This window comes from Lepidochelys kempii, chromosome 1 (genome assembly GCF_965140285.1).
Source record: "Lepidochelys kempii isolate rLepKem1 chromosome 1, rLepKem1.hap1, whole genome shotgun sequence".
NCBI lineage: Eukaryota > Metazoa > Chordata > Testudines > Cheloniidae > Lepidochelys > Lepidochelys kempii.
Genome location: NC_136380.1, coordinates 326,112,552 through 326,130,591, shown reverse-complemented (window position 1 = coordinate 326,130,591; position 18,040 = coordinate 326,112,552). Strand labels below are relative to the sequence as shown.

The 18,040-nt window shown below is 37.8% G+C and overlaps 1 protein-coding gene across 4 annotated transcripts in view; it reads right to left on the bottom strand.

Annotated features, from left to right (window-relative positions):
- The window catches only part of NAMPT (nicotinamide phosphoribosyltransferase), a 62,747-nt gene that overhangs the window by 19,910 nt on the left and 24,797 nt on the right, over positions 1 to 18,040 (bottom strand). For 3 of the 4 annotated variants that reach the window (XM_073328478.2, XM_078851150.1, XM_073328477.2), the window contains exons 2-8: positions 14,557 to 14,713; positions 12,778 to 12,881; positions 10,379 to 10,507; positions 9,570 to 9,728; positions 9,016 to 9,152; positions 5,499 to 5,724; positions 463 to 582 (exon numbers count right to left, since the gene is read on the bottom strand). In XM_073328478.2, coding sequence (XP_073184579.2) covers positions 463 to 582; positions 5,499 to 5,724; positions 9,016 to 9,152; positions 9,570 to 9,728; positions 10,379 to 10,507; positions 12,778 to 12,881; positions 14,557 to 14,713 — 1,032 coding nt within the window. Of the gene's footprint in view, positions 1 to 462; positions 583 to 5,498; positions 5,725 to 9,015; positions 9,153 to 9,569; positions 9,729 to 10,378; positions 10,508 to 12,777; positions 12,882 to 14,556; positions 14,714 to 15,104; positions 15,208 to 15,328; positions 15,552 to 18,040 lie in introns of those variants that run through there. The other variant, XM_073328476.2, reaches the window with a different exon arrangement.

Sequence of the window (18,040 nt, the reverse complement as noted above, 5' to 3'; positions counted from 1 at the left end):
TGCTTTCAAAAGTATCTCCTTCAAAAAGCACAAGTACACCTTGAAAGTTTGAATGCAGACATTTAAATTTACAACCTAACAATCCAAACTAGTTAATTACTACTGTTGTCACAGCACAAGTCATGACTGGCACACTAGACACAAATAAAAGGATAGATCTTTGCTCTGAGTTTAATCCTAATTAGTTTCAACATGGGAGGGATAAAGGAAACAATGAGGCGACGGAGGAGAATAAAAATTACAACCATGAGATTAGAAAATGTATTTTAGGTTATGCTTTTTTTAAAAAATTCCTTGTGGTTTTAATAAAATTAATTTATGCGTTCGGGTTTGTAAGCAGTGCCCAGAATGAAAGCTAGGAATGGGTCAGTAAAGAACCATTAACATCTGACTAATTGTAATAGACTCCAGATTAAAGGAGGACACTGCCAATTTCACCTGATATATTAAGAAACTTCATACCTCTTGCAGCGTGTTGATATCCACACCATCTCCCTGAATAACTCTGATATAAGGGGGCAACACCTTGTAGCCTTTTGCATTTTCTACAACAGGGAACTTCTTTCCTAAGATCTCCAAAACCTGTAGAAAACAAAATGGAAGCAATTCTGTTTCTACATCTCTCACTCTAGCAAAGTTAAACACCAAATCCATTAAACTTAATAGAATTAATTTTTGTTAGCATTTTGAGTACATGGCTCAGAGCAAAGCCATGCTGTACTTTAAATACTCCAGTCATTGTGCAGAGGGTGGTTTAGAAGAAAATGGCTTAGGAGACAATAGGGTCTGTATAGTCACATGACTAAAGAGAACTAATCACACCCAATCCCCACTTCTTGCTGCATAACCACAAATTGGCAGCTAGACTCTCCTTAGTAGGTCGACCCAGCATATTATTTTCTCTCTCTCTCTCTCTTTTTTTTTTTTTTTAAAACATTTCTTTACTTTACACAATGCAAACAGTGGATGTGCCCTTCACGTTGCTCAGCTCTGTTAGCACCATACGCCTCATGGAGTAAGGATTGCTGTCCGAGGTCTCAGTTTAAACTAGCAATACTCAAAATTTAGATCCTGATCCACACTGACTTTTTCATGGTTCTGAGAAAGAGAAAGTAAGCAAAGTTCCTATGGTGATCTAGCACTTGCCCTAGAAAAAAAAGTACCCAGACAGGTTAAATCTGTATTTGTCCTAGTAGACAGCCAACATATAATAGCACTGAGAGTTACTCTAATGGAATGGTATTGTTAGCTTTTATGATATGATTTTTACATTCAAGAGTGTGTGTTCTAAATAGCTTTACACTTCTTGTGTGGCATAATGCGACGACCTGGAAAACCGCATGGTGACTTGCCTGCCTGGGGAAAAAGTTACACATCTCTCGAGGCATCTAGATAGACTTATGTGTAGCACTGGGGAGGAGCCAGTGGTCATGGTATGACATAGGGAAGGATAGGAGAGAGGTCCTGGAGGACGAATTTAGGCTGCTAGGTAAGAGATTGAAGTCCAGGACCTCCCTGGTAGCGTTCTCTGAAGTGCTTCCGGTTCCACGTGTAGGGCCAGTTAGACAGGCAGAACTTCAGGGTCTAAATGCATGAATGAGACGATGGCGTAGGGAGGAGGGAACTGGGAAAACTTTTGGGAAAGGGGGAGCCTATACAGGAAGGATAGCTAAACCAGATTGGAACCAGACTGCTGACACTTAAAATTAAGAAGGTCGTAGAGCAGTTTCTGAACTAAGGGCTGGGGAAAAGCCGACAGGTGCAGAGGAGCATGTGGTTCGGACAGAGATATCCTTTAGGGGAGGATCTATTAATGGAGATTCGTTATGTCCTAGTAAGGAGGAGAGGATGGAAGAAGAAAAAATACAGGTAGGATCTGATGAGAAACAGTTAAATGAAAAAAAAGTACCATTCAATCACATCATGTAATGGCAGACAGCTAAAAAGTGACAAGTTTTTAAAGTGCTTATATACAAATGCTAGAATCTAAATAATAAGATGGGTGAACTATAGTGCCGTGTATTAAATGAAGGTATTGATATAACAGGCATCACAGAAACTTGGTGGAATGAGGATAATCAATGGGACACAGTAATACCAGGGTACGAAATATGTCAGAAGGACAGAACAGGTCATGCTGGTGGGGGAGTGGCACTAAATGTGAAAGAAAGCGTAGAATCAAATGAAGTAAAAATCTTAAATGAACCAAACCGTACCATAGAATCTCTATGGATAGTAATTCCATGCTCTAATAATAAGAGCATAGCAGTAGGGATATATTACTGACCACCTGACCAGGATGGCTATAGTGACTGAAATGCTCAGGGAGATGAGAGAGGCTATTAAAATTAAAAACTCAACAATAATGGGGGATTTCAACTATCCCCATATTGATTGGGTACATGTCACCTCAGGACGGGAGATAGTTTGACACTTTAAATGACTGATTCTTGGAGCAGCTAGTCCTGTAATCCACAAGAGGAGAGGCAATTCTTGATTTAGTCCTAAGTGGAGCAAAGTATCTGGTCCAAGAAGTGAATATAGCTGGACCCCTTGGTAATAGGGACCATAATATAATTAAATTTAACATCCCTGTCGTGGGGAACACACCACAGCATCCAACATTGTAGCATTTAATTTCAGAAAGGGGAACTACACAAAAAAATGAGGTTAGTTAAACAGAAACTACAAGGTACAGCACCAAAAGTAAAATCCCTGCAAGCAGCATGAAAACTTTTTAAAAGACACCATAAGAGAGGTTCAACTTAAATGTACACCCCAAATTAAAAACATAGTAAGAGAAACAAAAAAGTGCCACTGTGGCTAAGCAACGAAGTAAAAGAAGCAGTGAGGTAAAAAGGCATCCTTTAAAAAGTGGAAGTTAAATCCTAGTGACGAAAATAAAAAGGAGCATAAACTCTGGCAAATGAAGTGTAAAAATATAATTAGGAAGGCCAAAAACGAATGTGAAGAACAGCTAGCTAAAAGACAAAGCAACAGCAAAAAATTTAAGCACATCAGAAGCAGAAAGCCTGCTAAACAACTAGTGGGGCTACTGGATGACTGAGATGCTAAAGGAGCACTCAAGGATGATAAGGCCATTGCTGAGAAACTAAATGAGCTCTTTGCATCGGTCTTCATAGCTGAGGATATGAGCGGGATTCCCAAATCTGAGACCTTCTTTTTAGGTGACAAATCTGAGGAACAGTCCCAGATTGAGGTGTCATTAGAGGAGGTTTTGGAACAAACTGATAAAACTAAACAGTAATAAGTCACCAGGACCAGATGGTATCACCCAAGAGTTCTGAAGGAACTCAAATGTGAAATTGAAGAACTGTAGTCTGTAACCTATCATTTAAATCAGCTTCTGTACCAAATGACTGGAGGATAGCTAATGTGATGCCAATTTTTATACAGGGCTCCAGAGGTGATCCAGGCAATTACAGATTCTGGTAACCCTGACTTCACTACCAGGCAAACTGATTGAAACTATAGTCAAGAACAAAATTGACAGACACATAGATGAACATAATTTGTTGGGGAAGAGTCAACATGGTTTTTGTAAAGGGAAAGCATGCCTCACCAATCTGCTAGAATTCTTTCAGGGGTCAACAAGCATGTGGAGAGGGGGATTCAGTGGATATAGTGTATTTAGATTTTCAGAACACCATTAACAAGGTCCCTCACCAAAGGGTCTTAAGCAAAGTAAGCGGTCATGGGATAAGAGGGAAGGTCCTCTCATGGATTGGTAACTGGTTAAAAGGTAGGAAACAAAGGGTAGGAATAAACGGACAGTTTTCAGATTAGAGAGAGGTAAATAGCGATGTCCCCCAGGGGTCGATACTGGGACCAGTCCTATTCAACATATTAATTAATGATCTGAAAAAAGGGGTAAACAGTGAGGTGACAAAATTTGCAGATGATACAAAACTACTCAAGATAATTAAGTTCCAGGGGCAGACTTCGAAGAGCTACAAAATGCTCTCAAAACTGGGTGACCGGGCAACAAAATGGCAAATGAAATTCAATGTTGATAAATGCAAAGTAATACACATTGGAAAACATTATCCCAATTATACATATAAAATGATGGGGATTAAATTAGCTGTTACCACTCAAGAAACATCTTGGAGTCATTGTGGATAGTTCTTTGAAAACATCCACTCAATGTAAAGCAGCAGTCAAAAAAGCTAACACAATGTTGGGAATCATTAGGAAAGGGACAGATAATTAGACAGAAAATATCATATTGCCTCTATATAAATCTATGGTATGCCCACATTTTGAATACTGCGTGCGGATGTGACTGCCCCAATCTCAAAAAAAAGAAAAAAGATGAATTGGAAAAGGTTTAGGAAAGGGCAAACAAACATGATTAGGGGATGAAACAGCTTCCGTATGAGGAGAGACTAATAAGACTGGAACTTTTCAGCTTGGAAAAGAGACTACTAAGGGGGGGGGGGATATGATTGAGGTCTATAAAATCATGACTGGCATGGAGAAAGTAAATAAGGAAGTGTTATTTACTCCTTCTCATAACACAAGAACTAGGGGTCACCAAATGAAATTAATAGGCAGCAAGTTTAAAAACAAACAAAAGGTAGTATTTCTTCACACAATGCCCAGTCAACCTGTGGAACTCAATGCCAGAAGATGTTGTGAAGGCCATAACAGGGTTCAAAAAAAGAACTAGATAAATTCATGAAGGATAGGTCCATCAATGGCTATTAGCCAGGATGAGCAGGGATGGTGTCCCTAGCTTCTGTTTGCCAGAAGCTGGGAATGAAAGACAGGGAATGAATCATTTGATGATTACCTGTTCTGTTCATTCCCTCTGGGGCACCTGGCATTGGCCACTGTCGGAAGACAGGATACTGGGCTAGGTGGACCTTTGGTCTGACCCAGCATGGCATTCTTATTCTACAGTTCTGTATGATGAAGTGGTTCTTTGGTTGTTCAAGAGCAAGTGTCTCTGGTTTAAATGCAAGTCTGACAGGGTTTGGAGCTTTTCTTGTACGTGCAGCACGTGTAATTTATTGCTTCAATGTTAAGTGACTCTGGATTTTCAGGCTTTTCTTAAGTGGTGAGAAATGTCACTTTAGCTTGGCATTTGATTAATGTTTAGTCAGCCTCCTATTTCACTCCTTATTGGAAAGTGCTGAGACAATAATATATGTTGTATTATCCCCGAATCTTTCTGCATCACAACTGAGAATTTCATTACATACACTGACTAATCTTGCAGAGTTCTAAAAGGGACCCAAAAATGGCTTTAAGAACTATAATCAGTTGAGTAACTGGCTTGGTAAAAACCAAGCTATTTGGAATGTGGAACAGAGTTTCCTCAGATAAGGTTAACTAGGGACATTTTTTGATTTATCACACATGAAATACTCTAGTGCAGCAATAGTTTTAGATCATCAGTAATAAAATTTCCCAAATGTGTTAGACAGCCATTTCAAAATTCTACATACGAAGCATTATTTTAAAAGTATTACCTTTAACACTGTGTCAAGAGGATTTCCAGAATCTGGTCTAATAATCAGTGGTGCCTTTGGACTTCTGGATACAATTAAATGCCTTAAGTCCTCACCCCATATTTTCTCACACGCATTGTAGATGTCATAGCTGTCACTGACCACAGATACAGGCACTGAAGAAAATTGTGTCACTATGTGTTCAAAAGCATCTTTCTCATGGTCTTTCCCCCAAGCGGTTATGGTACTGGAAAATCAGTTGAAGATCTGCATTAGACTGAAGTTCATGAGTCAGCCAAATCACATATTTTGTATTTTTCTGTACGTAAAAGGTACCCTATAACTAAAGCCAACTATAATGCAAACTGACGCAGTCCTTGAAATATCTTCAAGTAGTTTATATGAACTATAAAAGAGGCTGAATCAATGTATTGCTGCTAATAGTTTTAGAAGGAAATCTCTCAAAAATGTTCTGCCTTGGCATCTTACTATCTTCTCAGGCAGTGACCCAACAAACTTCACCCATCCCCTTCAATCTGAGGTCTATCGTACTTTGTAGAGGGCTCCTGTCTGCATTTCCCAACTTGGAGACCAAGCCTAACTGGTGGCTGGTTAATCACTCTGTAGATTAAAGTAGGGTAGAATAAATAAAATCTCCCTCTACTTGGCTGCAAGCAAGCTGATTTCCCAAAACTGGGTACAGGATATGATGGAAGAGATCCCTCTTGCTGGCGGTGGTGCTTGAGGTTCTATGTCCCGTCCCCCCTTTTGCAGATAGTGGTGGAGTGAGTGAAGGAAGAGCCCTTGTGGAGGCAGCAGAGTGGGGAGCAGGCATCCATAAAACTATGGAACGAGGTTGAATAGGGAGCAGCACTCTGGCCTGTGTGTGTGGTGGTGGGGGGAAGAGGGGAAAAAGAGGAGGAGTAAGGAGAGAGTCCTCTAATCCTGGGGAGTGAATGAGATAGTAAGTACTTTGCTAGCAGGGGGGCGTGCACCTGGCTTCCTCTCAGGACCAGCTCCTTCAACCTCCAACCTGACAGATTCGCAGTTCAGCAGCAGCTCAGCTCCATCTCCTCCTCCTGCAGGAGCACCCTAGCTGGGGGGTGTGGGTGGGTGTAATGCATGCCAGGGTGAAGGGATTTACCTATAAATGCGGGGTTGTTTTTCTTAAAAATGCTGATACAGGATGGGAATCTTATTTTTTACCTGTGCAGTTTTGTAAAACTCCGCAGCATCAAGGCCTTAAATACTTCTAACACTAAACCAGGTACAGAACTACTTACATCAGTAGTCCTATTGACTACAATGAAGCTACTCGTGCTTGAAGTTAAGCAATGTGCTTATATGTTTGCAGCACTTGGCACTAAAATTATATATCAGTAAAAACTTCTCTTGGTAGCACAAAATCTGTCACTTCAGAACAAAACTGCTTTAGTGTTAGCAATGCATCACTATGTCAGCCCTGATTGTGCAGTTACAAATGAATTGAGATGATTCATGATAGTTAAATTAAGCAGATGTGTAAGTATTTGCAGGATCAGGGTGTTAGATTTTCCACAGCATTAACAAAATCATTGTTAACTTGCATACAAACAGGCCAAAATTTTCAAAAATAAAAGCCTATGGTTAAAGCTCCTTGACCCATATTTAGATCCTTTAAGGGTCAGGATTTTCAAAAGCAATCAAGTGACCTAGGAGCAATAATCCTATTGACTTCAAACTGTGAAACTAATGTAGGAGTATAGCCAGGTCAAAGCATTTCTGCTTTCACGACTTTTGGAAGCTCAATATTTAGAAGATGGTGTTGACTACAAAGACAGCACGAGCTATTTGTTTTGTAAATTTGTGTTTCTGTTATCATATAAAGGATGTTAATGAGGCCTTGGACTTGCCTTTTTCAGCAACAGATGAGCACGTTAATTGTGAAATTTCCCAATAGAAAAGAGCATGTAAAATCTGAAATTCTACTAACAATTAGGAAGCTAAAACAAGTATGAAACATCCCATTTAGTGATTTAAAGACTATAACATGGTACGAACTAGCACCACAAACAGTCCTGATTAAAATTTAAAATAGATTTTTTTAAAAAACTAAAAGCATTTATCCACTCTGGTGGCTCTCTCCCCCCACAGGCACCCTCAGCAATGTTGGCAAATAGATGCAAAAAGGAAGTTCCTTTTCCAAGAGGAGCTGTGGCAATAATGGGAACATGCACGGCAAGGTGCCAGCTACAAGCACAGCGCTGACAGCACTCCAATCCCGGAGAATTGGGAACAATTTGAGAAGTGGCTTGCATGAGCCTCTCACACTCATTAGTGGCTTGGAGACAATGGCTGCAATATGCATGTACCAAACAATCTCAACTGGGACTAAAACTGTTCACTTTAATGTCACCATGCCACTGAACTGCACAGAACATTTATTACAGCTGTTCAGCATATTTTCTTAAGTTACGCTTTAAATTTACAGTTATTTCTGCCAAGCCTAAAAAAAAGGTCAAAAGCACTGGGCAACCTGTTGAACTTCCACTAACTTATACAATAGTTCTCTAGATTTCCAATTAGTCATTAAATCCCATACTTAGATTGCTCCAGAAACACTGACCTGGACAGACATTTACTGCTCAGAGATGACCACTATACGAAGTAAATCCAGTGTTCAAATTGGAATCATGTACCCCAGTTTACCAGATTAGAATATTTATTAAACTAAACACTAGACTTTTATCCACTAAGAATAATAAGGAGTGGTGCAAAGCTTTTATCCATTTAAGAAGGTAGACTGGATAGCACAAGGTAATGAGATTCAGAGACTTTCATCTCTATCAAAATCCAGTACAGGTCAGGAGTGGCTGAAAGTTACCAGCTAACGACTGTGATACAATGTTTGAAATGAATGAGTGTCAATCTCATAGGAGTGTTCAGAATATAACAACCACTGTCACAATTCTCATCCTTCTTGGCAGGGTCAGTAGAGATCAAGGATTGATCACACAGATAGGACTAATTCTTCAGCCAGGGTCCTGACATGATGGGAAGCTTATTATACCATAACTACCTCTTCTTGGGAAAGAAGTCTTGAGTTGGGAGTGCTGACACTGGCAACTTTCATGACTTCTCATGTATTTTTAAATACCTGTACTAAAGAATTGGGCCCCAGTATCAAATTGTTGCCCATTAAGAATACAAATGTTCAAGATGTTTTAGCTATGACTTTACAACTTGACTCAAATAACCCCCCAAGTTAGTCTCATTTTGAACCTAAATAAGTTTCTTAAAAAACAGATCAGTACATTAGCTGGCAAGCTTCATCATGCATCAGCTGGCAAGGTTCACTTCTGCCTTAACAGCTGGACTAGCATCTACTCATACAGTGTGCCACACAAAAAGACTGAAGAGGTTTTATCTGCCTCGTTATGTGGAGTGAAGCAAGCATTTCCACATGCAAAGAAAGGACATGGAAAAATAGTTGTGTTAACACTAGAAATAACGAAATTCAGCAAAGGTTTCAAACAACTGGGGGTGGGGGGGATTTTACCTGTGTTCAGCAGCTGGAATAGAATATCCTGGAACAGGGTCTTTCGTTCCATAGTACTTTTTAATTAAAGCAATTCCTGCTACTGTGTCAGTTCCTTTAAAGTTTACCAAGTGAGCAGATGCTCCTATTCCTGCTGTCTGAGAAAAAGAGACATGACTTTAAAGTACAGTGCCAAATCATGAAGCCTAATCATCAAGTATTGTACAGGGTTAGTTCTGTTACAGCAAAGCTCTTGTTTAATTCTAGTTTCTCCTGTATTTAGTTTAAACACAGTCTCATACTATCCAGAAGATAATTTCCATAAAGAGAAAAGTTCTCCAGGTCTTGATATTTCTTTAATTTTGTACCTGAAGGTACAAAGAGAAGGAAAGAGTTCTCAATAAAGTACTCCCAACTCACACTGCTCCAATAATCCAGACTTTCATAACATTACAAGACACCAAAGTGTCAGAAATAGTCAAAAGATATTTGTGCCAAAATGCTATAAATTCCTGGCTGTACTATATTTCTTTAAATAGAATTAAACTTCAAGCTATTGGGCAAATTAGTGTTACCTCTTGTGAAGAAACTCCTCTGTAGCCAAAGTCATGCAGTTTGTACTCCAGTCCTTCTAAGCTGCCAGATGTCTCTAGCAAATACTTTGCCAAAATTTTCTTCTGCTCCCTGGAATTTGTGGCTACTGTGATTGGATACCATGACTGAACAAGAATAGTCTACAACAACAAAAAAACCCATTGTTATCAGGTGCACATAAATGAAATATGTTTGATCAAGACTCAAAAATCCCCACTTGGCAATGAGCCATGCACAACTGAGGCTACTGGCAATAAACCAAGGGGAAATCTATATGGGCAGTGCAAAGACTTAGCAAAATTAGGTACGGCAAATGGTGTCAACATATGCACAAGTAACTTATTGGGAAGTACCATCACATCACTCCCCAATTCTACTGTCTGTTAACTTACAACTACACTCGTCCAAGAGGTGTTCCTCATTTTTAGAAGTGATGCAAGAAATATTGGCTGTGTCCAAAATAGTTTGCCTAAGAGTCATATTTAATTTAATAACTCCTTTTTATTGTGAGGTGGGCCAAGCAGCTACTCACTGCAGGAGTCAAACTTCCTGAGCTGCAGACCAATGCACACAAAAGTCAATTCCCACAACATGTCTGAGTACTGTTGTGAATTTCCCCTATTTATTAAATAAGCTTATTACACAACACTTCTGCAGCAGGCTTCAAGAAAGAGACAGATCTTTTGAAAGCAGAAACCAGCTGGTTCCAGAGATCTCACCCTAAACCCAAGTAGAATGATTGTGAACCCATTCTTCATTTTTAATGAAAGCTTCATTTTTGAAGACTGACCTCAATCCAGTTGGTGAGCCAATAGCACTCTGGATCCGTGTTTTCTACTGTGAATAGTACATTTCCTCTGGGAATGACTGAGCCTTCAGGAACAGCCTTTACTTCTATCGGAAGATGCCCTTCATACTTCTGTAAGAGAAATTAATAGCAGCATTAGATAGTAGGAACAGCTGAGCCAGCCCTGCTTCCATTGACTTCAGTGGAGCGAAGTCAGGCTTTATATTTGCTAAAAAGAAAGCCTTTACAGTGAAAAACTAAATATTTAAAAAAAAAAAAACACACAAACCACCCACTCAAATATGCCAAAACCTATACATTTAAAAAGGCACCAATTCCACAAAATGAATAACCATGGTTCACCAAAGGATATTTAACAAGGTTATTCTTTGAACACACTCATTTAAGGAGACCCTGCTGTTTAAAAAAAAAAAGAACAAAAAAAAAGGTTTGATCCACAGAAATGTTTATGTAACAGATCTTTGCCGTTCAGTTTTCTGTGGTGTTTTACCTTGACGGTTGCGCCATCTGGCATCTATTTTTTTAAATGGTCTCATTATGTTTTGGTGCTGACATTTGTTTTAAGAGAACTAATATCTTTAAATGGGATTCAGTGTACATCCTTTCTAAAAAGTTTTATCTACTCTATCCACTGACCATGGAATCCAGCCTCCCAAATTTTTGTTCTTTCAATTTCAAAAAACAATTGTCAACATTAACATTCATGTTCGAAATATTCAACACTCTGGAATATGAGATGTAGCAGCCTGTTTGCAATGAATAAATTATGAGACAGCAACTGTAAAATAACTATTATAAGCTACTGAAATAGCACGACGAACTAAACTGATAAGTAGCAGCTTGCGTAGACCCAAAGGAACGTGCCTTAGGAGTTTTTCCATAAAGTGTACAAAAAGTGTTAAAATGAACATATGTACCAAAATGGTGCTACTTTAGAAAAATGGTGCAGTTTTATAGCTAGTATCAAAACATATTCGCCAGCGATATCCCAATGCATGTCAAAACGCTGCTTCAACAGCTCCAGTTGTCAAAGATTAATCAGTATAACTTTTTTTAAATTAAAACACTTCCATTCAGAATTTCAGAAGCACTTTCTCATGGAGATGCATCCAAGAAATCCAAGTATTTCCAAGAAATCACTAGAGTTTCATCTCAGTCCTTTCCTGTTTAAGAGTCTTATCACATTTATATACTGCAAGGAACCAGTTAACCAGACTGACCAAAGATGGCCATGCCTATTAAAACCTCCCAAGACAGAAGCCTAGTAAAGACTGTCTGACAATAAGGCTTTAAATTATTTATTGGTGAGATAATGGTGTTAAAAAGGGACAACCTAAAGAGGAAAAAAGAAACCAAGTGATTAAACAGTAAAATAAGTCTGGTTCTCTTCAGGAGAAGTAATATGCAAAAATCTTAGTAATGTACTCAAAGGATCTATGAACAGAAGTAGACACACACACACACACACCCATACCCATACCCCTTTAGCTTTCTTGAGTTAATGGTAGAATAGAGAAAAATAGTTTGATTCATCTGGTCACTAGTGTTACACTTTGTGAAAGTGGAGAATTTCCATTCTTATTGTCCATTTTGGTTGCTAAAGGACAACCAGACATGCCAATATGTTCATATCCACATGCCATCAATTACCTCAGTCATGATCACTAATGCAATATGCAATGCTTTCGAAGAAATAGTTTAGTCTATCATAAAAATTGGAAATGCAGCAAGCTTCAGGGAGTGGAAAGACCGGAACAAATCTGCCCACACTTAAAGGGGAAATGCCCTCATTTCTTTGAAAAAAAATTATACGCTACGAAAGTAACGTTTTCGAATATAGTTATTTTGGAGATTTTGTCTCAGAAAAATTTCTAACTGTTCTCTATATCTCATAACAAAAAACTTATTTGAAGTAGCACTACAAAATTTAGACACATTTTAGATATAAAATTTTAGATATAAAATTTATATTTTCATATACCAATTAAAATGTATTTTCTCCATTTACTATTTACTCATGCAAAAAGTTGCAGTGCTTTCTGCATTAGAAGAAAAGCTACTATGATTAGAGAAAGTGATTTAAATGACATAACCAGACACTAAATATTGTATTACATATTGAAATTTGCTAACAAGCCCCAACTCATACTAGCAGGTGACAGCAGCAATAAATCCCTACTACCCAGAAAGCCATATTTGGCATTTGTAAGGATGAAAACTACTTTGCTTCATGCATTTACAATTATTTGATTATTCTGTGACAGCTGCTAGTCCTTGCAGACTACAGCAGTGATCCTAAAGATGGAAGTAACTAATCCCTGATTCACAAATCCTACCTAGAATTACCTTGAATTAAAATATACCTCAAGAATATTTTTTACCTCAAGAATATAGCTCCATCCCTTTTCATTGAAGACATCATCTTGAAAATGCTCCCTATACACCTCTTTGGCTTCCTGGATTTTCTCTTTGGTTATCACTTTGCCTGCAATGAAAAATAGTTTAAAAGTAAGTTCAGACAATGCGATAATTTTTTAACGCCAAGCATTATTAAGCAACTCTTGATGAATAAATAAAAGATGAGGCTTTCATTATCAAAGTCTCCTCCCAGACATGAAAAAGTTACTTTGTGTCCAAAGAGCTTTCGGAGGGCAAATATGTAATAGCGAATGCTATGCTTACAAGCATCATTTTTGGCTTTAAAGTTGTATTGTAAGAGAGACAGGATGGCTAAGAAAATTGGTATTGGAATAGAAGACCTTTCACTTATAGATCAGTCGTTCAAATTCAGCTCAGGTTGGTAATAATTTGAGGACATTATCAACTGATGGCTGGTCAGCATCTACATGAAATGATTTGATGCCCTCAACACTGTTCCCAGAGAAGGAGTCACAACACTCAAAGCACGCAAAGTCTAAATTAGCGTGGATAAGAAGCTACGTTCCTCCACACTGATGATCCCTTCAAAACAGGATTGAGGCACCTTAGCAGGACACTCTGAGGAAGCTTGCAATGCTATTGCCTCGGTCATACTCTTTTTGTGGCTAAATAGGGGACTTCAATCTACAGGACTACTAACCTGGCACATTCCATAAATGCTAAAATGAATTAAGTTTAATATTGTCCTGTAATCCTTTAGATCTCTATAGAAGCTGTTATAGTAATGTCAACTAGACTGACAGCCCACCCCAGAATGAGATTTTGGAGACTAAGTATACTGATCATGCTGTGATTATTTTGGGACAGTTTTCCTAATTCAAGGAGGTAAAAAAAGAGAAAGTTCAGGTCCTACGCTTTTCACAGTGTAGGATATGGGATTGCCACCAAATGATTTTTTTACTGGAGTGCCAACATTTGGCAAGAACTGAGATTGGCATTGGTGGAGTCTTGGTTAGGATTTGCACACAGTCTGAGACCAATGATGTAGGAAAAGTATTTTTTGGTATAACCGGAAACGAAATGAGAGGAAGAAGCACAACACATGGTATTTACTTGAAGTGCAAAAAACAAATAATTGTACCTCCAAAATGAGTTTATAATGCAATGTGAAGTTTTAAGATGTACACTTTTAAATGGGCTGGGGGAAAAATGCACACTTAGCTACCACACTCAATTAAAATTGTTATAGATCATTACTAGATTTAAAGGAAAATACACTTAAACACAAGTTACTAATACATGCATATAACTGATTAGCAAATACAGATTGTACATTTTTCAAGTTTTGAACATAAAACTTATTTTCCTCCAAATCTTAATTGACTCTCAAAGAGAGTGGTGTTGCTACCTTTTTTTAATGATTCCAAGTAACTTATCTTTGGTTCTGATCTTTAAGTTTTGATGTTTCAGATGACCATTTATCTAAAACATTGTAACAGCTCCACAGATAAAAATACTTGTTATTCTTTTTTGTAGTTTTTAGTTTGCTGAATATCTCATTGATTGATACCTAACAAAAATAGAAGGCACTGAATGTAGAAGACCATTTTACGAAAGATGACATCTCATTTTTGAGAGTCATGAGAATAAAATGAGACTTCAAATTTAAAAAACAAACACTGAGCTAAAATAATCCAAAAACTGCTTCAACTATCAGAATTCAAGAAGTTTGGAGAAAAATATGGAGATTTATGTTTTTGCTGAAATTATGAGACAAATACCTTTTAAGTACTTATTTAGAATGTACTGCAACCCGTAAAAAACTGTTTCCTCATATTTCACCTTCTTTAATCTGGAGTTCTCAGTCTTCTTTTCACGACATTCAAAGTAGGAATAAACTTTGCTTGTATTAGGTGGATATTGCTTATAATGTGTAACCTACATTAAGAAAAACCTCAGTAAGAGCTCAAAATATATATCACTACAGAACAGACAACAAGAGATCACAAATAAACAAGACTTGTTAGAGTTTTCAGCAGAGTTCCATCTCTACATGTGACTTTGGAATGACCCCAACGCTTTCAGGCTAGAAATGAGGAACATTCTCTCATTTCCCCACTACATCCATACTAGTAGCTGGGAGGATGATTGTGGGATCTCTCTATCGGTTTACCCCTCCCTCGGATTTCTGATTGCTCAACCCAATTTCTCCTATTTTACTCCTTCCCCCATCTGTTTTACAATCTGTCTGTCTAGTAAATAGCTTTAGTGCCCACCTCTGCTTCTACTCATACAGTAGGTTTCCCTATATCAGCAGAGTGAAACTGACCTGGGTTTTGAATAGCAGCAATGAAAAGTGACAAGACTGGTCAGTTTTCGTTCTGCTGTGCCTTTGCAAACCTGGTAGCAGCAGTGGAACGGAAGATGTTTGCCTGTTGAGAAGTTAGCACTGCTTCGGTTTATGCTCAATTCACATTTGCAGGTTATCATAGTCATAAGGCTAGAAACAGTTCTTTAAGCAGTTCAGATTCTGAAGAAGCTGATGGCACTTACCCAAAAAAGCTTCCCATCTATCCTGGGTGAACAGAGGAGTAGATTTTTCTAGCTCTGATTATGTCCATGCCAGCTCTCTAGCCACAGTTATTGCTGCTAGTTGTGTTAAATAAGTGGGTTGATTTTCTTCTTCAATGGAAGAGTTGTATTTTCCCACTGGAATTACTAAAGGGATTTTGCTCAAACTTTTCATAAAAGCTTATCTTCCACTCCAACAGTGAATGTTTAGTGAGAGCTGAGCATGTGAACACAAAAGGTTATAAACGTACCTAGCAGTCGATCAGATACTGATGGGAACTATCTTAGCATGTACATTATACAGATCTATTATACTCCAAGTGTAACTACATCTTCCTTTCCCATAGACGGGCCATTTTAGCCTTTAACTTGCAAAGCTGGTATTCCTCTTAAAGTGTTAAAATTACACATACAACCCACAGCTGCATGTGAGATAAGAAGGGTATATGATGGTGTAAATTGGAAAGTTTGGGCTGGTTTACAAATTCTACCATCTAAATGTCATAAGAAGTCAGCTAATTTTCACAATTTTTTGCTCTGTCAGAATATATACGTATACACCATACACTAATATACACCTACACGCTTTACAGCAGAAAAAAAATATATAAGAAAGGAGAGGTGTCATCACCGCTCAGGACAGAAAATTGGAGGAAAAGTGCAAGATGTGTTTGGATATCTCTTTGAAGACTAAGATATTTCTAGGTTTGAACAAGGTATTAAAAATAATTTTTCCCTGCTACTACTTCCAAATTAAGAGGATTTTAAGACACTGAAGTGATAATTCCTAAGTATTTTTCTGTTTTGTTATTTTTTTTTATAAAAGTGTTTCCCATCTTATTTTACAATAAGTATCTGACACTTTCAAGATTAAATATTTAATTTTTCCCTTACCTGTATTACTAAAACTGTAGATTAAAAGATTTTAAAAATCCTATTTTCCTTTTCATCACTTATGCTGTTCTATTTTTTGCATTTCACTTAGCTTGGACAGTGAACTAGACTAGCCAGTTTCACTTTCTGGTTTTCATATACCAGCACAATGCTGTTGTGTTTGGGTATCCAATGCTGTAAGGGAATGTTTAATAAATCATAAAGGGCGTAAAAAATGAAAGTTTTTATTCATCTTTGGCCATGGAAAATTCAAACCCCAAGTTTTAAGCATGGACAGTGTGGCAGAGTATTTTTAAGTGTCTGGATTTACTTCAAATAATGAAAGTACTGCAGAACCAATACAGCTAAAGGATCATAAACTGGCTCAAACATCAAACACAATTGCTCCAAATGCAAAATGTGTATTATCTGAGATGTCAGAACAAGAAACAACTAGATTTTTAGATTCAGCCAAGGAAAATGATATGTTTTAATCTGGGAAGTCAGAAAATTCTATATAAAATTTAAAGACATTGCCACTTTTACCGAGCAATTCTTCCAGCATAATTATATCTGTATGGAAGAAAAAGTGCTACAATTGGACGGATTTGATAAAATTAAGGTATATTGAACACTTACTTCCACTTAATGTTTATATACAAGTATGTTTGATCACTAAAATTATATTACTTGATCTTTAAGAAAAGAGGATGCATGGAACCAACAACAGGTTTGGGCTATTACAAGATATTGGATGTTTGATATTCTGTGCCAGATAGTTTCACACTGAAGTGAACTGGACTAATCATGTGATTAACTTTCTAGTGTGTGTAAATTTGCAGGATTAGATCCTTCATTAGGCATTTTTCTAGTTTTGTTGATTTACATCACCGTAATGTGACGGTTATTAAGTTTGTCTGCATACTAAAATTTAGTATTTGCATCTACTATTTTAACTATAGTTATTCTGGGCTCTGATCCAGTACCTACTGGTACCTAGATTTTGTACAGCAACCTGAAAAATCCCAAGCTGCTTCTATATCTACACTACACTTTCGTCTGTAAAACTTTTGTTGCTCCAGGGTGTGAAAAAAAAAAACACCCAGACTGACAAAAGTTTTACCGATGACAAGCGCCGGTATGGACAGCGCTTTGTCAATAGGAGACGCTCTCCCGCCGACAACGCTACTCCCCCTCATTGGGGATGGTTTTCTTTTGTCGGCAGGAGAGCTCTCTTTGGATGAGAGAGAGTGGCTACAACATGTGCCTTACAGCGGTAAGGCTTTAGCAGCACAGCTGTGCCACTGTAAGCTGCGCAGTATATACACAGCCTTAGTGAGAACAGGGTCATAATGATTCGGCAACACTACTTCCTGCTCCATCTACAGAAAGTGTTCTTTGGAGGTTTCCCAAAGAAATACTAAACTGGCACAATGCTGCTTAGCTTGAAATATGCAATGTGATCACAGTATAAGGTGCGAGAAGTGTAAACTACAGTTTGCAGGCTGAAGTCAGACAGGATTACTAATAACCAGATTAGTTCTTTATTCAAAAATATCAATCAAATTTAATAGATTTTCCCCTCTCAAGTTTCTTTGGGAAAAATATTCCCTTACCTGAAGATATATACCAAACTGCTTCCCAAAGAAAACCTTTTCATTTAGTTTTAAAACCTTGGAGAGTTACAGTCAGAGAAATGCTGTGTAATATAATAGTCAATTACATTACCTCATATTTAAAAAGTCATTGACAGATTTCAAGTTCAAGATAAGAATTTTAGCCTTAGAAATGTAATTGATCACTGGGTACTGAGAAATAATT